This window comes from Pseudonaja textilis, chromosome 1 (assembly GCF_049901715.1).
Source record: "Pseudonaja textilis isolate UNSWEBS1 chromosome 1, rPseTex1.2, whole genome shotgun sequence".
In the NCBI taxonomy this organism is placed as follows: Eukaryota; Metazoa; Chordata; class Lepidosauria; order Squamata; family Elapidae; genus Pseudonaja; species Pseudonaja textilis.
This window is the reverse complement of record NC_141990.1, coordinates 97,916,113-97,938,183: the sequence shown is the minus strand read 5'-3', so window position 1 is coordinate 97,938,183 and position 22,071 is coordinate 97,916,113. Positions and strand designations below refer to the sequence as shown.

Genomic DNA, 22,071 nt, shown 5'->3' with positions numbered 1-22,071 from the left:
TCTCATCAGTGAACTTATTGAACAGGGCCCAATGCTCAAATCTGTCAAGATCCTTTTGAATCATGAGTCTAATCTTTCAAAGTATTGGCAATTCCCCTCTGTTTGGTGTTGTCTGCAAATCTGATGAGCACCCTTTCTATCACCTCATCTAAATCATTTATGAAGATTTTGAAGAGCACCCAGACTTAGAACCTTGAGCTACCCCACTGGATGCTTTCTTCCAATTTAATGTCATTCCATTTAGGACTACACACTGAATGTAGTTGGTCAACCGAGTATCAGTCTGGTGGTGGTACTTTCCAACATACCAGGGAGTAGGCTATATTCTACTACTTTATCAAATGCTCTGCTGAAGTCCAAGTAAACTATATTCACATCATTTCTCTGATCCACTAATTTATCAAAGAAGGCAATAAGGTTTGCCTGCTGCGGTCTCTTTTTAACACATCCATACTGGCTTCAGGTCATTTCTAGATGCTCACAAATCTGCTGCTTGATTTTCTTTTCCAGGATTTTCCAAGATATTGATATTAAGCTGATTTGTCTTTGGTTTCCTGGATCTACTTTTTTTTTCTCTTGAAGATTGGAATCGCATCAGCTCCTCTGGCAGTTCCCTCTTAACAATCCTTAGTTGCCTGTGATTCTCTGTGAATTAACTGAGATGATTATTCAGTTCATTAACCGAGTTGATTAATTGGAATTAAAATGTATTTAACATATACTTTACATCTAATTTTTGTTAAAATAATAACTTCCATTAGTTGCTCACTACCTAGAGATCAGTTACATATTTACAAGTAAAAAGTCTATTTCTTTCTCTGAAATAGCGTACACTTTACAAATCGGTTAAAGTAAACTTGATTTGATTTTACATTCTTTGCTCTTTTTTAATGTTATGAACACAGTGATGAAAATCTAAAGAAAACCTAAAAGTTCACATATTCTTGAAATGTTATTTTCCTCTTCTATGCAGTAGTTACAAATTACTTTTGGAACTTCTGTGTGTTTTACGCAGCTTAAGAAAAAGATTGGGTTCTTTTCCAAATGGGGTTCCTATTTCCTTGCAAGCATTACCCGGTGACATTTCCATTCCTTTAAGTGCATCACATTCTTCTCTTTCTTCATTCCCATAGAAACAAAAAAAAACACAAAATGAGCCTTTTTAAAAATCACAGACCCTATGTCCTAGTGATTTCGCACATCTTTACTTCATTGGAAGGCTATTTTAACTAGATTTCTGGTGAAATCAATGAAAAACCTTGAAGAATCGGAATGAAGGTGATTTGATGCTGAAACCCCAGGCTTCAGTAAGTACAATGAGTTTCCCAATTCATCCTAGGCAGTGCTCTCAGGAAAATCCAGTTTTTTAAATTGTTATAATAAATTGCCTTAACCTTAAACCTCCGTTTGCACCTATGGATAAGATACACAGAAGCAGAAAAGGTCCATATAAACACCATCATCTTATTATCGGAATAATAACATTTTAAAAACATTTTTTGGTAGCCTTCCATTTGTAATGCTCTTACAGTTGCAGAACTAATGATACTTGCTTGATGTTTTTGCATAGTACACAGTCTTCTTTATACAGGCACAGCTAAAAATACACTTGACAACAATGCAGTCATTATGGATTACCAACTTAATGGTGGATTTGCATATCTTTGAATATTACTCAATCAAGTTACTCAGACCTTGACTCCCAGCTGAACTTGTGAATTGTTTCCAATGAAAAGCTTGCTGTTTGAGATAATGAGACATCATAGGATCATCAAACATTCACTGAAGGAAAACAAAAAGCAAATTGCACATATAGCAATTTTAATCCATTCCATTTTAAATACCACAATAAATTTAATTTTCACAATAAATTAAATAGCCATATTTAGTTTACAAAATAGAATTACTTAGTGTGAAACCAGTATTTACAAACAATATACAATATGTACATCAATTTTTTGTCAACATACAAGCATAGAAGGGAGAAAAAAGACTTCCGTTTTGACACATGATTGACATGCTCTAAGTGCCAAGATGGTCCATACAATTAAAAACAATAGTGCAAACTCACCACAGGAAATTTGAAACTATGTTGATTGGATGAGAAAGTTTCTTTTCAACACTAGGAAAAGATTTTTCAAAAGAACTTAGCATTATATAGGGTATAATCACACAGCAAACTTATATTGGCTTTTCATCCATTTAATTGGCATAATTGCCCCACCCCAATTCATGGAAGCAGTGAGAATTATTCATAAAAATGTTATTAGCCCCTTCTTGTTACCAAAATAGAGGTTTCCTAGGGAGCAGTGATAAGCCATTATAAGCCTGCAGCATAAATGTATTCTCTTTAAAGGGCCAATATTCTTTTAGAAATATGTTATAATAGAAATATAATATTTCTAAACAATATTTAGAAATACAATATTACATTGCAGATTTTTCAGAAATGAATTCTAATTGCAGTGAATTAGAATTGCAATGAATTTTAAAGCAATATTCTGCCTTTCTCCAGATACCTTTAATATTAAATTTTATGGAGCAAATAAGAGTGATGACCCTTTGAACCGAGTAACTGAGTTAATTTCTTTAAATGACATTTTCTCATTTAATTGTACAGCATAAAATGATGCAATTATGCAGAGAATAAATTTCACGTTATGCACTGTTCTGTAGAAAAATTGATCCCATCTTATATTTGGTCACACACTGCATATGTACAAGTACGCATGAAAAAAAAGATTACTTTGATAACTGAGAGTATGAAAAGTGCATATTTTTTATATACTCTAATAGAGATATAGTTGCATATCTCCAGGTGCAACACACAGTGTTGTAGGAAGTTTATCTTAGGGCCAGTTAAATGTCCTTCCTGTGATCTGGTAAAATTTCTGATTGAAAGGATGAAAGAATTTGCGCAATTTGGTAATGACAGAGGCATCTACCTCCGGATGAATGCGTCCTTTGCTTCCCGCCAGGCACTTGTTAAAGACAATGTTAAATCGCAAGCAGTAAAACCCTCTGGTGGCATTGAAATACAAATTATATTGACTTATCCTTGGAGGAAGATTTAAGAACTTTTCTACCAGCTGGAGTTCTGGCAGCGGTTCTGTAATGAGACGATCCCCATCCACAATATGAAACTGCTCTATGGGAAAGTATTTTAACCATCTCTCCAGATGTTTGGTGTAGATGCTGGTTCTGACTGCCTTGTATTTAGTGTTCACCTCACAGGTGTTAGGATCAATGGCCAACTTTTCAAATTTGTAGTAGGTTTTATTCTTCCTTTCCTTTCCCTCCAGCACCTGAGTGTAATCAGAAATAGCTCTTGTTGTGGGCTCCCTGACAATGATCAGTAATTTGATGGATGAGTTCATTTTATAAATCCTTTCAGGGACCTCCTCTGTGATAAAGTATGCAGGGCTTTTCTCAATGGTTATTTGATGAGGATATGAAAATGGCATTTTTTTCCTATACCACTCAATGCCCTTGGCATAGTTCTCATCATTGTCAAAGAAGTGTATTTCTTGAGAGGCTTTGACCACTGCTGGATGAAGATTGAGCATTTCTAGTAGTGCCCGCGTTCCCCCTTTCCTCACTCCAATTATTATGGCCTTGGGGATTTGTTGGACCAAGCTGTGAAGTCGAATTTGCTCTTTGCTGGCATTATTACCCTTTCGGAATTCATGCAACAATCCACGCTTAAACTGTAGAGCTCTGAGTGGGATTTCATCTTGCCCATGGAGTCCAAATCGACCTTCAATAGGGCAAATGGGTTGCAGTCTACAATTGGGGGGAGGGAGGAAACAAAGGAGAAATAGTAGTTTGCATTAGTAACACTCAAATTTTATACATGTCCAAGAAGCTCTATTCAGTTCACTAAAGTTAATGCCATATAAATGGGAATGGGCCACATAAGCATTAAGTGAGAATGGAGATTGTACTGTGGGTGTATGCGTGGGTGTAGGTGTGGGTGAAATGCTCATTCATTTATCTATCAATCCAGACCAGCCTTGCAGATTATGGTTCAACACTTACAACAAAGAGACCTTTATCCTGCAGTGGATAGATTTAGGATAGCAGGAATAATTAATGGTTTTAACAATAAATAATTAATTTATAATGAATTTTTAGATGATTCACATAGTCCTATTCATAAAGTAAGATATTGATGTCTATTTTCATGGCAGGAATTGAATAGCTAATATACAGTTTGTCTGCTGAAATCCCACTAAATTATGTACTTGTTCTATTCTCAGAAAGTTCCACGCTGATCTATTCTTTGTTTTCAGTTACATTTTGGAAGACAGGCATATTTTTGGCACTCATATATGTTAACAACATTCTGAAATTTTGGCAGTGTTATATTTACATCTATCTATATTCATTGTCTTTCTTTCTTTCTTTCTTTCTTTCTTTCTTTCTTTCTTTCTTTCTTTCTTTCTTTCTTTCTTTCCTTTCTTTCTTTCTTTCTTTTTTTCTTTCTTTCTCCTTTCTTTCTTTTTTCTTTCTTTTTCTCTCTCTCTCTCCTCCCCCCCTCCGTCTCTGTGTAATTTATAAGACAGGTGTGCACACAATCAGTTCTGCAAGCTTGCCACGGATTTTGCCTTATGTAATTTGGAACAATTCAAGCCTACTTTCTGAACCTGGATCTAAGTCTATCAAATTTAAAAATTCAGGCAAAATAAATTGCTTGACTATTCCTACATTACTATTTACTATGTACTTACCTCTATATCTCAAAGTAAGTGAAATGGTATCTTTTCTGGTTTACAAAAGTTGGAAGTTAATGCAACATTTGACATTTTTATTATTGCAACATGGTAAAATCAGAGGATAAAATATGTATTTGTAAATGCCTGTATATTATGCATATAGTTGCGAAGCATGTCCTTATAAAACCTGCACCTCATACTTTGCTATATTTTTTGTATTAAATACAGCACTGTGGTGAAACTAATATATGTATCTGCATTTTTACATATTGGTGTATATTATTATAAGCATATTTTTTTAAAGAAGCAAATAGCTCTTGGCTATTTGGATAATTATTTTAATTTATTCTTGGAGAACTGCTTCAAAATCAGCTGCTGTCCAACAAATACTAGCTAAAAACCAATCTACATAGGTGTTTTAAATTATGTGCAAACTATTGAGATGATGAATAAAAAGAAAACTGCAATCCAGACCAAATTGCAGTGCAGGTATAAAATAGATTTCACTTCAACTCCTTGTGCTTTTTTTATTGAAAATATCACCCTTGAATCTGTACCTACTATCCCATTCCTTATATAAGGTATTTTTGCTATTTGGGATGAAGGTCAAAGAAAAAAAGCTAATTATCCCTCTCTATGTTTCATTCTTTGTGGTGGTGTTGCCCGGAAATGCATCCATTCAAAAGAACTGTATAAAGTCTCACCCAGACTGTTTTTTAAAATATGATACTGTAAAGTGTATTGTGTAGTATAATTCTAAAACAAGTGTTGATAACTTGATAACTAACTTTATTGTAAAGCACAAGTATTTCACAACTTAATACCCTGGGAGAAAAACATTGTATTTTCTAAAATTGTAATGTCCTTTTGCCTTGGAAATTTATTTTTGCTTTCTACACAAGAATATACTCCTCTCCCCACCATCACATTTAGGAAAAAACTGAATTAGATTTTTTTAAAAAGAAGCTTGTTAACCGTGAAACACACACCAATAACACATAACATTTAAAAAATTAACTTTTTTGTTATTGCTCATCAGTTAAGATTTTATCAGATACAAAAACTTTGATATTGTTACATTGTTTCAGAGGTGCTATTCAGCAGGTTCTGACCAGTTCTGGAGAACCGGTAGCGGAAATTTTGAGTAATTCGGAGAACCGGCAAATACCACCTCTGACTGGAGTATCTTTCTCCTGCCACGTCCACCAAGCCATGCCCACAGAACCGGTAATAAAATTTTTGAATCCCACCACTGCAGTTTCATATTCTGTGCTGTAAGAAGAGCACACTCCAGTCCATAAATACACATGCAGGGAGGAACTAAGTCGCCGTCTGTATGATACACATATATTTCACATGCACTGTGTTGATCACATGCACTGAATTCATATCCTTTAAAGCTAGGATGCCCAACCTGGCTGGCTGGGAAATTCTGGGAGTTGAAGTGCACAAGTCTTAAAGTCTCCAAGTTTGGAGATCCCTGATCTAAAACATATTTTGTACAAAATGTTCAGAATTTATCCATGACACTCCTTGTCTTTTTTAATCTTGAGACCCTGGGGGTGACTGGGTCCAAACACACTAAGTACTAGCTAATATTGTGTAAGTGTAAGTGTATTCTGCCTCACTCCTGCCTCTTAAATAACATCCTCCATTTCACAAAAAACAAAACTTTTCAGGGATTATTTGGTGCAGCAAGTCTTAATGAAAATGAAAAATATGGCTTCTTTCCTCAGTCTGTCATTAGAATTTTCTCCTCCAAATCTTCTACTATGATTAGAAAAAGCCTTCCATTTCTAGGCTGCACATTCCTAAATTCAATGCCAGCATCATATAATTAAAGGATTCTCAAGGTGCACGGTTTATTTGGAAAACGTTTTATAAGTTTAGCTTAAAAATAGAATTATCTGGGGACCATAGATTTCATAGCCAATAAGGGCATCCAAGGAGGAGCAAGAGAGGTAAGTGATGAAGTATATGCCATAATGTCATAGCATAAATTCTGCAACTTCTACACAATTACATAAAGGTGATTTTGCCTCCTGACATTACTGTGGCTTGTGGTAGATTCTGGTGTTATAGTCATGGCAGGCATAATCTATTCAAATAGAGAACAATTTCTAATTCTTACTACTTGCATATTTTCCTAATTGTATTTTGTCTTCCGGTACACTTTCTGTGAAATTCTCACTTGTTGTGCACTGTTGCTAGGGGAAGGAATAGGGGCTAAAGAACTACAAAACCTGGAGCACCTGTTTTATTCTAGTGCATTGGAATCCTACTTGAGGACCTCTGTTTTTGTAAGGGAACATGAAATGTCAATTTTAGCCACAAATAAAACAATGAAAACACACGGATGAGTGATACAGCTTCATGAAAAACAGCTCAGTATATGGCCAGCATGTCAAGAAAGGAATTGGCTATTCCAGAGGTGGGCAACTATGGCCCCTTTATGACTTGTGGACTTCAACTATGGCTTGGCTTGCTCAGGAATTCTGGGAGTTGAAGTCCACAAGTCATAAAGGGGCCATAGTTGCCTACCTCTGGGCTATTCTATGCAATACACCAGAGCTGTAATTTAGAGCTGGGGTATTCAAGAATCTGGTTACTTGGGGACTGCAGGGTGAGAAGTAGATGAGATAGAAATTGGTTGGAAATAGATAGAAATTGGTTGTGCAATACCAGGGACAGGTTTTTCTTTTTTTGTCTGCGTCTTTTTTGCAGTTTTTAGGATTTTCTTTGTTTTTCTAAAACCATGTCAAGCCTATTTGGAAACTTTTTCTACAGTTTTAAACCAATATGTTCTGGCCTTAAAATGGCAGGAAACCATGCTACCCCAATTGGTAGTAGGAGAAGTCTGGTCTGTCCCTGTTCATCTGATGTAGAGCAGCCTCAGAAAGGGGAAAGTTATCAAATATGGATCTTACAAAGGACAGGGAATTACATCAGAGGGGAACTAAATAGTAGGGAAAGTGTGATTTTGTTAATCTTTGGCTTCCTTTCCTGACTTAATTTCTTCATATTTAATACTCTAACACAGTTCTTAGCTCTTGTGTAACTGCTGCTTTCTGTTGATTGAATACGCTCATCCCACAATACAAGCATTGAGTAGTATAACTCCATCAGGTGGTTACAGATGGTATGATATTATTGTGCCCCATGATCTATTTCAATGGATGAAAGAGAGATATTACAAGAGATAAGATATTCATATTTTTGAATTATCAGGTTAGAATTCACTGATGATTACATATCCATCATGCGTATTAAGAGAGAAAAATAAAATAATTCCTTTTTCCCATTAACATATTATATATGGGTCTGCTGGAAATCACCAATGCAGAAGTTCAAGAGTCAAGTACTATGTCTGGATAATTTTATGACCGTTAATAACATTTGTAGCTAGGCAAGCCTAGATTGGGGGAAAGGTTAATTAAATTTCATTCCTGAGGTCATAGGCCAAGTTCCAGCAAGAGAGAAGAAGGAATTTCTGTCCACTCTGTGTAACTACATAATTGCCTTGGACCATTTTACATATCTTCACAATATAGGATTTTGATGGTAGATGATGGTAGGAAACAAGCACATCCCTTCTTTTTTTTGAATGAAATTAGCCAATGATTCTTACAAATGAGTGAATGAGAAAAAACTCAATACCCCTCATTGAAGTACAATGTAAGATTAATCTTTCATGTTATCTAGCTGTGTATTTAGTGTATTTTCATTAACTATTGAAAAATAAAGACCACAAACAAAGAGACCAAAGTTATAATTATATTAGAAAGCTGACAACTTACCTGAAAAACATTGTGTTCTCAATTGTTCAAAATATTTCCCAATCTCCCTCTCACTTTTTCCTGATTAGAAGCTTCAAATAAACCGCTTTTTTTTTTTAAAAAAAATCTGTTTTATCCTAAATGGAGGAAAAATACAGGTGCCCAGAAGCCAAAAGGAAATGTAATGTTGTTGCCCAGGCAAAACACAAGTGAACATTTCCACATGATTTTTTACATGCACAAATATATGCAGCCGAATTAATAGATCAAGGTAATTCACATAAAAAATTGTATTTTCCATGTGCAGTACATTTGGGGACAAAAAACAGCTAATGATGCAAGTCTTTGGCAAGAACCATTATAAAAAGGAGAGGTTTAAATTTTGCACATTAAGTGCATGTCTTTTCTGGAACAATGCCACAGCCGATATTTTCCTTTAAAAAAATAATGTCCTATTTGAGGGACTGCCTCTCCCTGGTTTCATCTGTTCGCACTACCTGAGCTAGTAGGAAGGTTATGTTATGGGTTTCATTGTCTAGGGAACTGCATTTAACAGGTTGTATGCAGCAGTTCTTCTCTTCAATGGTGTCCTCATTGTGAAATTTCCTCACCTCTCCTAAGATGATGTCAGCCTTATCTCTTCTCAGCTATCAAAAGTCCCTCAAGGATTTGTTGTGTCAGCAGTCCTGAGGACCCCAGGGGATGGATGAGCTAATGAGGTGCCTCCACTATTGTTAACATGGCTTCATCTTCTTTTTACTTCAGCTCAGATTTTTTTTATAGTTTTAGATGTTTTATTTGTTAACAATTATAATATTGAACTTTAGTATTTATTGATTGTTTTCACATTGTAAACTACCCAGGGTCATTTGTTTTGAGAGATGGGTGACTATGTAAATTATATAAGTAAACTAATAAATACATGCTTTTTTACTGACTAACGTCTCTATGACTCTGGGAAGTAGCTTATATTTTTTTTTTAAAAAAATTGCATTTAAAAAGAAGATGATTGACTAAAAGAACAAACGTTGTGCAGTCCTTGGTGCTGAGCTTAGATGTTTCATTAGTCATCTAGGTCAGGGGTCTTCAACCTTGGCAACTTTAAGACTTGTGGACTTCACCTCTTTGCTGGTTGAGGAATTCTGGGAGTTGAAGTCCACAAGTCTTAAAGTTGCCAAGGTTGGAGATCCCTGGGCTAGGTAACATGATCATTGACGTTACCTAGCTGACTAATGAAAATTATGTACCAAAATACCAAGGATATGCAGCTCATAGTTCAACTCTGAGCTACATATATTGTTTTCTACTTGGAGACAATAAAGAGCTAAAAAGTAAACAAAAGGACCAGAACTCATCCCAAAGGTGCTTCTTCAAGAGGCAACTGGATTTTCTTCTTTTTCTTTGAGGACGTTTCACTTCTTGCTGAAGAAGCTTCTTGGATGGGAAGTGAAACATCCTCAAAGAAAAACAAGAAAGTCCAATTGCCTCTTGAAAAAGCACCTTTGGGAAAACTATGAATTGGACGTCTGAGAAGCTCCATAGACCAGCATTTCATGATGAAGAAAGATAAGTCCTAAATGTACTAAATAAGTATAAATAGTTAATCAGCTTGGCTTTGTTTTTGTTTGTTTTTTCAACCAGTGACTTGAATTTTTATACAACTCATGTGAATTTGGCATTAATGCAACTGGATCTAAGAAATAACGCACCTATAATTGACCAAATACATGTAATGTTTATGTTTGCTCCTTTACCATCTAAATACAGTCTCAGCCTGGAATGCTGTTTTGGAATGGAGGTTTTACAATATTGTACATAATTTTAATTACCATTTTAGGATACTAGTTGCCTCCAAATGTATATCAGAAAGCAACTTTGATACACAAATCTTTCATCAAATAGACTCTCTTTCAATTTTGCCATTTCTTGGAGCAACTTAACTGTCATAAAACAGAAAAAAAGGATTTGGTAATTGAGTCTTAGTTCCATATTGTATATGAAATTAGAAGTAGTTGTTTCCTGTAATTCAAAGCGAACAATGTTGACTATTAACAGGAATAATAAACAGAACTGGCCCTAGTTTTATATCACAGAATTGCCCTGAAAATAATCATTTCCAGCAAGATCTTTTCATTCACTATATCCATCTCAAGGGGATTTTTAAAAAAAACACCCAACTAAGATTTAATTAATAGAGTTTAAAATATGCTGTATATCCTTCAGCAATCTTTCTAGTGCAAGAAGATCCAAAGGCTGACAAACAAAGTTTGCAGGCTTGTGCTCAAGTTTAATTAACACAGTACCATCTTAATTGCTCACCCATAAATATCAGAAAAGAAAACGTACAAGATGCTTCTGTTTATTGAAACTTGAAGTTAGCCTGCTATTGCGCACAAAAGCTGACCTACTGTAGCGACATATTTACTGTATGGTGCTTTACATTCCTTCTGAACACAAATGCCATTGCACATGGAATATAAATGGACATGGACCAATGTACTGGGTTCAGCAAGTGAATCCTCCTTCAGTTTCCCCATGCCTTCCCTTGTCTTTATACAGAAGGAAACTAACAATGAAAATCAATACTACAGCAGATTGTCTTTTTAAAAGCTAGCAGCGAGACAAAGAGCTAGAAATCTATTCAATTATATTCAAAGCTTAAGAGGAAATTGGAGTGGGTGGGGGGAGGTGAGGAAAGCACCTACAGCCATTTATAATTATTGATATCACAGGGACATGCTAATTTAATGACTTACCTATCCAAGCTCCCAACTCTGGCAACTAGATAGAGAAGGCTTCCAATAGCAAGGCTGCCTAGCACAAGGAGCTTCTGTCTCAGCAACGCCTGCTGTTTGAATAGCATGGCCCTCCATCAATCTTCAGGACTTCTTCAGTCTGCAGACACCAAAAATATATAAACCATTCCTGAGCAAGAGGCAACATACAGAGAAATGTTTATTAACAGGCAGTCAAACAGTTTCTGTTTTCATATAGTATCAAACTAAGAATTTACTATATTCCATGAATCCTGTAATTAATGGATAATGTGCCAGATTTTAGTGCTTCCAAATTCAGACTTGCATAAAGTCCTTGGTAGGGTTTCTGTAAGGTCAGCAGACTTATCAGTTTCACAAGATTTTTTGAGCAAACAAATCCCACCTGCATTTTTCTGACATCAATGTATTAAGGGAAGGCAGAGAAGGAACATAGAAATATGTAAATATTTTGCTTTATAGCTTTTGTTTCAGTGGGAACAAATTAGGTGTTTTGATGATAAATTGCTTGTATGTGGGTCAGGTCAAATTATTACAATGTGAGACTGATGGAATGAATTAAAATCCAGTATGGATAAGCAAAAACTCCTGCACCACAAGACTTGTCACTGTTTTATTCATATACCGTTTCCCCCAGCAAGAGTTATTTCTACTGCCAAAGTCTCATTTACGAGAGCTCGGTTTAACATCCTTCCAAACCATCCATGATGTCCTTCCATTCTCCTTTGTCGCTTACCTACATACTAATTTACTCATGAGTCACTTCTAATCAATGTGCCTGTCACTGTAACATCTGGTTTGGTCCTTAGCTAGCTGGCTATAACATGTCCTTTGAGTTCTGGCAACTCAAAGAATAAATTAATTTTAAAATGGGGATTACAGCATTAGATTAAACAGTGTTAAAAGGTTGGGGAAGACAACTTGGTAAGATTATGTATTATGTGAGATAATATAAACATTACACACAAATACATTTGTGTTTGGTGGGCCAAGAGGTAGCACAAACATGTCTTAATGACAGAATGCGTAACATGACTTTTATATGCCTGATTGTCTGCATAGACTGGAAATAATGACTTCAGGAGGTCCTGAAGATGGTAGGTGGTCATTTCAGGCAACTGGATCACTCAAATGTTTAAATTCCTGCTTCTAATGAACATGCGAAAGAGTTCTAAATAGAATGGTTGATTTAGTTCTATTATGACACTTTTAAACTGCAGAGCTACATTTCCAACCATTATTTTGATTTTTTTTCTTTTGTTTTCATAATCAGTTGTGACCCAGGAAAGGGTTCTATTGTAATAAAAGGCTATCTTCAGAGATTCACAGATTAAAACATTTAGCTTGATCTCGCCCCCCCCACCCCCATCCCCCCAAAATAAGTAGAGATTAAAATCCAAGTGGAAAAGATTTAAGGCAGGGCTGTCAATCACGTGGCCCGCTGTTGTGGTTCACCGGCAGCAGGTGCAGACAGCTGAGGTCTCAGAGAGCGAAGACTTGGATGAGGGACCTGCGTATGATGCAGGGATGGGGCCAGGACTATCAGAGAGTGGAGCGCTGCCTTCAGAGATTGTGGAGGCTGGCAGCAGCGATGCAGAGGACCCCAAGGAGCCTGTGCCCAGTGCGTGTGCGCGCAGGGCTGCTCGAAGGAAAGAGCAGCTGCAGCAGCACGGGAGACTCAGGAGCAAGTCTGCAAGGTAATGGCCCCTCCCTTAAGAGATAAAAGCCAGTCTGAGAGACTGGGATTCTTTGCAGGAAGCAAAGAAGTTCTTGCACTTCAAGCATTGCAGACGTTCTGACTATCCTGGTTTGTGTTTAGAAACTTTTTGTTTTGAATATTTCTTGGCAACTTAATCTAGTGTTCTTGGCAGCCTTGCACAACCTTGGCAAGACTCATTCTTATCAGAGACAATTAGTTTTAACAGCCTTTTAACTGTGAATGAACGGAATTTGCAAAAAAGCATTACAAGGTTTTGCTTTTACCTCTGTTTGATGTTTGTTTCCTTGGAATAAGATTTGGGTCAGAACACCCATGGGCCGGATGAGTTACATGGTGTCCATGCCCTCGCCCAGTTTAGCGAAGAGGGAAAAAGTCCTGATACTTCATGTGACACTACCATGATGACACGAGTTTGACACCCCTAATTTAAGGCATTTACAAACATATACAATATGCTTCAACCAAAGCTCAGATCTCAGATTTTCAAGTGCTATAGGTCTGAGGTTTTGCCATAAAATAACTTTCCATTTTAATTTCATATCTCTCTCTCTCTCTCTCTCTCTCTCTCTCTCTCTCTCTCTCTCTCTCTCTCTCTCTATATATATATATATATATATATATATATATATATATATATATATATATATATATATATAAAATCTATATCTGTCTGTCTATCTATCTATCTATCTATCTATCTATCTATCTATCTATCTATCTATCTATCTATCATCTGTCTTTCTATCTATCTGGTAAGTTCCCCTTCTATTCCCTCATCTAAGTCGTTTATGAAGATATTAAAGAGTACTGGGCCTAAGACGGAACCTTGTGGCACCCCACTGCTTACTTCCCTCCATGCAGACTTAGACTCATTAAGGACTACTCATTGAATACGGTTTGTCAGCCAGTTGCAAATCCATCTAGTGGTGGTGCTATCTATTCCACTTTTTTCTAGCTTACTAAGAAGTAGGTTGTGGCCTACTTTATCGAATGCCTTGCTGAAATCTAAATATATTATGTCCACAGTATTTTGCTGGTCTACTAATTTAGTCACTGTGTTGAAGAATGAAATAAGATTGGTTTGGCATGATCTGTTTTTAAAAAACCCGTGCTGACTGCTAGTTATTACTTTACTTGTTTCTAGATGTTGGCAGATCTGTTTTTTTATTATCTTTTCCAGTATCTTCCCGAGTATTGATGTTAGGCTGATTGGTCTATAGTTTCCTGGGTCTGTTTTTTTTCCTTTTTTGAAGATGGGAACCACGTCAGCTCTTTTCCAGTCCTCTGGTAGTTCCCCGGTGCTCCAGGATTTTTGAAAGATATAGTGCAGCGGTTCTGAGATGACCTCTGCCAGCTCCTTTAAAACTCTGGGATGTAATCCATCAGGCCCTGGTGATTTGTTTTCTTCAAGATCAGACAGGTGTTCAGACATGTATTATTGCTGTGATTCTAAAGTGCCATATCTTACCCAGAAGCCATTAATAAAAAACACACAAATCAGATATGTTATGTACTAATTATTTTTATTAATAAAGGGACAGGAGATTAAAATGGCAAAAAGGGAAAAAATCTTTTGGAGGTGACAAATACATTGGATGATAAGAAGGAGAAGAAGAGATCACAGTCAGATCTGCAGGATTCTATTATTAGAGCTTATCTAAGTCTTGCCTGTTCTGGTCTACCTCAAAGGGTTGATAGCAATCTTATAAGATTCATTGTGCTTCTTTTTCTCTCCCTCTTATAACTCAGTGAATCAGGATGGAATCAGTATAAGCCTCTTTTTAATATTCTCTCTCTTCCCAGGACAAAGGAATACTACTCTCCTCTTTGTTTACATAATGGTTTCTGAAAGGTTGCTTCAAAGCCATCTCCCTGACTCTCTAAAGAAAACAAAAGAGTATAATTGGTCCATAAGTGGTAATAAAATAGATCAAGATTTTTAATTGTCTAGGCATAATGTTATACTGTGAAGTAATAGAGTAATGGAAACTTGGAACCAATTTCCAATGAAGATAGAGGGGCAATCATCAGTAACTAAGTTTAAACATGCATGGGACATACACGTCTATCATCTGACAAAAAATAAAAAATAAGAATAACAATTAAATAAAAATCATTAATAAATACATAAATTAAAAAGAAAACAGAAAACAAACAAAAAAGGGAAGATTTGATAGACCACTGGGTCTTTTTCTGCCATCTATTTTCTATAATGTTTTGTGAATCTGGGAGATAAGAATTCCACTTAACTTATCAATTCTAAGTGATTTCATTTAAGGTGCTTGGTAGCTACCTCACATTTACAACTGATTGCAGCATTCTGTGGTCACATGACCATGATTTGTGACATTCTTTTGTCATTTTTCTGGCAGGAAATGGCAAAAAAATATCCACTGCATCAGTGGTGGGATTCAAATTTTTTTACTACCGGTTCTGTGGGCTGGCTTAGTGGGTATGGCATGGCTTGGTGGTCATGGCAGGGGAAGGATACTGTAAAAACTCTATTCCCACCCCACTCCTGGGGGAAGGTTACCACTGGTTTTCCTAACTACTCAAAATTTCTGCTTCCAGTTCTCCAGAACTGGTCAGAACCTGCTGAATACTACCTCTGCACTGCATATGCTGGGTTCACTTAACAAATATATGGTTCACTTAATGACCATGTGATTTGATTTATAGACATGATGACTTTACGAACATCTTAAAAATAATTGTAAAATTGATACTGATCACATGCCTCAACTTATAACCAAAATTCTGGACTCCATTGTAATCATAAGTCAAGGTTTATTCATAACAATAGGTATTTTTCACTCATTATGCAAATCAAACCTCAGGGATAAACTGACTCTACTGGTTTTTCATAGGAAGTCCTGAAATCTACAATGAAGCTAGCAAGACCATAAAAGAGCCTGACCATACCCTGCTGGCCTTTAGAAAGGCAGTCAAAAATTGGTTCGCTCTCTGGATTTTTGTGTTGCATCCCTGATTGGATGATGGTGTCCTTTTATTTAGGATCACCTTTTAAATTATTTATCAGTGTATCCAATGTGATTTTGTATTCTTGCCATTATGTTTTACTGGATTTTCTGAAAGCCAACAAGAGTACTTTTGGTTGAACTGGCAACCATATAAATGTTACAAATAAATAAACACTGGAACTTTTACAGGAACATATAAGTTAACTTAATTCTGTCTTTCTGAAAGCATTTACCAAGTAGAAATAAGTATACATCTCACTTTTCCTCTCAGATTGCTGGACTAATATTATTCACTTAATAACTAAATTTTGCCCTGAAGCTATGAAAATTTGATCTCAGCTGATATCTGATGTATGGTTTTGCCTACCAAATCTACTGCAACCCACTCCAATTCTGTTCCCTCTGTATCAAAAATAAATGCATTTTTTTATTATGCAAGTATATCTAAATGTGTCCTCAGTTGTCAACCTTTTTCTTTACTCTGTTTTATGACAACAAACAATTTTATTTTGTCTCAGCCAGATGATGCATTTTAAATGTATCTCTCACATTTTCTGTTTGATTATCTTTTCTATTTTTCTTAGTTTATGACTAAGTGTCTTATATTTTTCTATTATACTGACTGGCCCTTAACCATAATAACCAATAAAGTCACAATTAGCCATTCTATGAAACATCTTTCCACAGCATTCCTTAAAGGGCTGCAGACTGAAAGTGCAGTGGGACCACAACACAGTGTCTTAATGTTTCATAAGCATACATTTCTACCCATAATTCCTTACTGTATATTTCTTCTCAAGAAGCATTAATTCAAGAATCTCTTTTTTATAGGGCGCTTGAACATGAACTATTCTGCGCCAGCAAAAGCCGAGGCCTTTGTGCTCTGGCAACATTGACTGAGTTCAGCCACTAAGCTCATTTGTTTCTAGCCAGTCAGCTACAAAAATGAACTCATTTTTAGGGGTAAGGTGAACCTTAGCAGAGATTGCAGGCAACCAGTTTCCCTATTAGAGGCAACTCTGGCTCACCCCTGCTCCTGAGAATCAGCTGGCTCAGCACGGCCATAGAGCAGCAGGAATGAAATAGGTAAGAAGGCCTTCTGTTTGCAAGAGGATTTGTGGTTTTTCATTTCCTTTTCACACACTCCTTTTCTGGGAAGTGTGAGGGAGAATTTTTATTATTTCAGCCAAGTGGGTGTGCCCCAGCAGCTGAAAAAGTATGCATTTTCTTAGAACTGAGCTCCCCTTCTTTCCCAGTTCGGCCACTATTATTATAGCATTGTCTGATTACAAAATTGATGGCGCAATATCATGTTGTGACATCCCTCATTTTTAATACAGGAGGCACAACAGCTTAGAGCCTGGCATCTTCCTCCCTTTGAAATTGCAGCTGTTTTGCAAACTGCCAAATCAACTCAGCATGTACTGAAAATAAGGGACGAGAGGACAAGGATACGGCTTGCATTTTATTTAATTTACTTTTTGGTTTGAAGGATAGATGAGGGGATTTTGTTGTTGTTCTGGGAGTACATTTGCTTGGGCAAAGCACTGAATGGCTGGCTTATTTGCAGATTCTACTTGTTAACAGGAGGGAAGCAAGTAGCTAGTGCATTGTGTGATCAACATTCTGGGATTGGTAAGCCTGTTTCACATGGGTTTGGAAGGACTGGGAGTGGAAATAACACATACCCTTAGTGTGCTAGTTCTCAAAGCAAACTCCACTAGTGACATGACCATTTCCCCCCTAAAATTCCCCAGTGCATTTATTAGAAGTAAGTTTGAGGACCAGCTGAAATTTATTGTGGAGATTCCCCCTCCCCCTGTACAGGATTTATAATGCAGATGAATCCTATCATAGGAACAACATTGTCTATCACTCTAGTGCAGGGGTGTCAAACTCGCATTGTCCAGAGGTGGTATTCAGCAGGTTCTGACCAGTTGTGGAGAACCGGTAGTGGAAATTTTGATTAGTTCAGAGAACCAGCAAATACCACCTGACTGGAGATTTTACAGTATCCCCCCCCCCCCCACGCCCACAAAGCCATGCCCACAGAACAGGTAGTAAAAAAATTTGAATTCTACCTCTGGTGTTGTCATGGCAGCATCATGTGATGTATCACAACTTTTCCCCACTTCATTAAACCAGGCATGGGTGTGACCAGTGCATGACATTTCCAGCTCATGGGCCATGAGTTTCACAGCCCTGCTCTAGTGCTAATACCATGAGGCACATAGACATCCCATTAGGTGACGTCCTGATGGCCTGTCAGGCCCAAGCCTAGAGATGACACAGTGAAGTCCAATCGAGTCCAATTCTTTATCTGCTTTATATCTAATGTACAGAATCTTGCCAAACTAAAGCTATAACTCTCTTGCTTACAAAATATAACTTGCGAGATTCAAGTGTAGTTACCCTAAATCTCTTCCCCTTTCCTCCCATTCAGCTTTGGATTGTGTTGTCTTCTTAATTTCGGACTTTCTCAAACTCTTCATAAACTCAAATTCTTCATAAAAATAAAACAATACTAAGAATATAACAAAATCATTCTCCTAAATAGCCACAAAACAGACTCAGCTTCCCAATACTCAAGAGAAAAGCCAAGTTTCCCCTGGTTTTGATTCAACATTGTAGGAGCCCAACTATGGGATTTCTTGGCTTAATTAGAGTGATTTAATTCTTGGCTTAATTAGAGCTTAATTTAGTCAATTCAATGAAAGAATTAAAATTGCCCATTCATAGAGCACCAAGGATTTGCTTCACCAATGGAGGAGTTATTGCCTGAAATATTCTCTCATTAAAAACAAAATAGCAGTGTTCTGTAAAAACTGAGTCTTTAAGAGGCTGGGCAGATGATGGTTTTCTAGGGATCCTACCCTACTGGGTGCGATGTGGATTTTTTTAAAGAGCCTATGGTTGTTTCTATAGTGTTTAGAAATAAAGGTTGTTTCTGTGTAGGAATATCATCTGTACACTCCGAGGAACTATAGTATATCCTAAGGCCAGGAAGAATAGAAGGTTCATCTCTGACTGGAGTGACCTATACTATAGTTAATTAAAACCCAAATCTTCCTCAGAGTATTGCTGAGCCCTGGAGCCACTGGTTAGAAAAAGACCTGCTTTCTCTGTAGACCTGTTTGAAGAAAAACATTTACTGTAAATAATTGAACTTCCCCAAAACCCAATTCACGGTCTTTGAATATTCCTGTAGCCTAAGTGAATCACAAGAATCTCTCTTCTGTTTTTCATTTGGATGTTCTTATCAACTATTGTAGAAGGAAGCATGATAGATTCAAAGGTATATCAAAAATAAGAGTTACGTCCAAAAGAAAAGCAAGAGCTCTTTGCATTTCTTGGTCTCACCTAAGTCACCAGTTATATTTATTAATACAATTGTGTCTTATAGTATTGTGAACACCTCATTATAGCGATTAGATAATGGTGCAAGAAAATTAGATGAACCCTAGACAGTGGCAAAAATATTCAGAAATTCTAACCTGTTTGCACCATAGTGGTCATCCAGATTTTTGCAGCCCAGGTTTGTTGGCCTTATACCCCAAAGAAAAATAATGTAATTTTTTCTTAAAGCTTTTCTATTTGCGGGCCAGTAATCAGGCTATCCAAAGTAAATATGGCTGCTTCCAGGCTATGCAATACTACATGCACATAAAAATGCACACGATTATATTTCAATTGTGTTTAATATCACCTGTATGTGATTCTTATCCATTTTTAAAATTATTATATAACTTCATTTCTTTTAGCAGTAGACGGTTATGGTGAATGAAATAGTATTTGTAATATAGAAGTTGAAAGATTTGTCAACATTTATATTCATACGGGGCTAAAAATGCTCTAATCTTAGTCTGATTTGAGTGCAAATATTGTCACAACTTGTACCTGACCTTCCTGCCTAGAAATTAACATTTTTTCACTAAATCAGGCAGTTAGAATGCTTCAGATTAATTATAATAGGAGAGCTATTTCAATTCCATTTTTCTCTTACAGGAAAATAGCATTAAACAAACAAAAAAACCCTGCTGCATTCAGGAAGATTTGAAAACTACAACATATGTTAAAATCACTCAGGAGGAAGGTAACAATGAAACCATTCATGCTAGAAATGTGTTTTAATATTATATTATAGTTGCAGCAATAACAGTGGAGATTTCCTGCTACTGTTTTGCCAGTACACATATACCGTATAATACAAAGGAGGAAAATAGTTCTAATGGTGCAAATAACTTTGAAAAGGAGTTTTTTTTTTCAAGCATTAATAAACTCACTGCAGCCTCTGATAAGAGGAACATTGCATGAAATAACTGCTATTGAAGAAAAGCTGAAGACACAAACCAAAAGTCCGTACAACTAATACCACACTAGTCAAGAAAAACTGATCTTACAACTAGTTTTTATTAAAGAAAATCAGAGTACAAAGAAATGGATTCTCAAAATTTAGAGTGGATTTCATCTATGCTGATTCTTTCCTGATTTCATGGAGACAACTGCAGTTAAACTTCAATATTTATTGTTTTTTAAAAGGCAACCCTCTCCCCCCACCTTACATTAAGGCAGGGCTGTCAAACTCATGGCCCACGGGCCGGATGTGTCGTGGGCTGGCCACGCCCACACCCGGTTTAGCGAAGGGGAAAAAGTCATGATACGTCGTGTGACAACACCATGATGATGCGAGTTTGACATCCCTGCATTAAGGCAAAAATCCTGTTTACTATTAATTTCTAAAGACAAATGAAAGAACCCCTTTTTTTCAAAATGCCATCAGAGGGAACCACTATTAACTGTGAAAGAAAAACTCTTCACAGTTCAGTTGTGGTATCAGAGAAACAAAATGGCCGGAGATAGGTTTGAAATAACTCCACAAAGATGGTGTAAAGCTGCCAAAAATCCATTGCATGATGGGCAACGTAAACTACTAAGGTAGTTAATTTTTTAAGCAAGCGGTGTGCAATCAGTAAATATTATATATATGTCCTCGTAAATATTTTTAGCATTTGAGGTTTGGATTACTTTTTTTTTAACAATGCATTTTTGGAATGCAGACCTCTAATAGCCAGAATGTATTGTTTTTTTTATTTGAGTTTTCCTTGTGATTGTGCTGTTTTTTTCTTGTTCATATTTTTTTAGAACACCACTGTTCAAAATAATTTCTTTTTATTTGTAAGCAATTTGAAAACGTCATATAGGGAAGGCAATTGTTTTTCAAGGTTCTTTTTATCGATGAGGGTGGCAAGAAGAGACAGAGTACCAGAGGTAATTAAATGTGTAATTAGTGTAAAAGAGATTCAAACAATACAGAAGGTAGCAAGATCCAGGAGGCAGGCTGGTTAACAGTGGAGTCCTGGCAGGCATTATTACAGTGCTAACATTGCCTTAGGAAGAGCTAGGCCCCAAATGAATTTTCTGTGTCTTGAAGGGAAACACTTTGGACTCCAAAATCCCTTTCAGCTCTCTCACTCTGTTATTCTTATTCTGTTAAAAAAAAAAAAAAAAGCAAATGCAAAATGGTTCCCTTTATACTAGTTCCCTAATTTGGAAATGCATACTTTGGTTTCACTGGATGGTAATTGTCATCTTTTCAAATAAGTACCTCTAGATCTGGGTCTCCAACTTTAACAACTTTAAGACTTGTGGACTTCAACTCTGGGAGTTGAAGTCCACAAGTCTTAAAGTTGCCAAGGTTGGAGACCCTGCTCTAGATCATTAATAGTTCTAGTAAGTAGATGACTTGATAAGATGAATGGATAAGATGGAATGACCTGTTTAAGAAAAGTGTTTTGTAAATTTGGCAAATTAATCAAAATAAAGAGACCATAACCAGAGATATATTGCCTATAGCCTTTAACATTTTCTGCCTTTGACACTTATACTGTAGTGTCATTGGGCAAAGAACTCCATACAGAATACAGAACTTGGAAAATTTCTAGTCCAATCCCCTGTCCCAAGCAAAAACCCTATACCATTCTGGACAAATGGTTGTGTGGCAGAGACAAAAATCTGTCTTATCTTATTAAAATGAATTTCAATTTGACCAGTAATAAGCTAAAGCTGCTATGATACTATGGGATTTTAGTTAGCAAATATGTAGAG

General features: G+C 36.5%; 1 protein-coding gene across 8 annotated transcripts in view; it reads right to left on the bottom strand.

The window, feature by feature from the left end:
• Positions 1-1,804: 1,804 nt before the first annotated feature.
• HS3ST5 (heparan sulfate-glucosamine 3-sulfotransferase 5) overlaps positions 1,805-22,071 on the bottom strand; it is a 189,816-nt gene continuing 169,549 nt past the window's right edge. For 7 of the 8 annotated variants that reach the window (XM_026726483.2, XM_087912791.1, XM_087912802.1 and 4 more), the window contains 2 exons: positions 11,248-11,386; positions 1,805-3,783 (listed from right to left, as the gene is read on the bottom strand). In XM_026726483.2, the coding sequence (XP_026582268.1) occupies positions 2,850-3,783; positions 11,248-11,354 (1,041 nt within the window). In that variant the 5' untranslated portion in view covers positions 11,355-11,386 and the 3' untranslated portion in view covers positions 1,805-2,849. Of the gene's footprint in view, positions 3,784-11,247; positions 11,417-22,071 lie in introns of all 8 variants that reach the window. The other variant, XM_087912797.1, reaches the window with a different exon arrangement.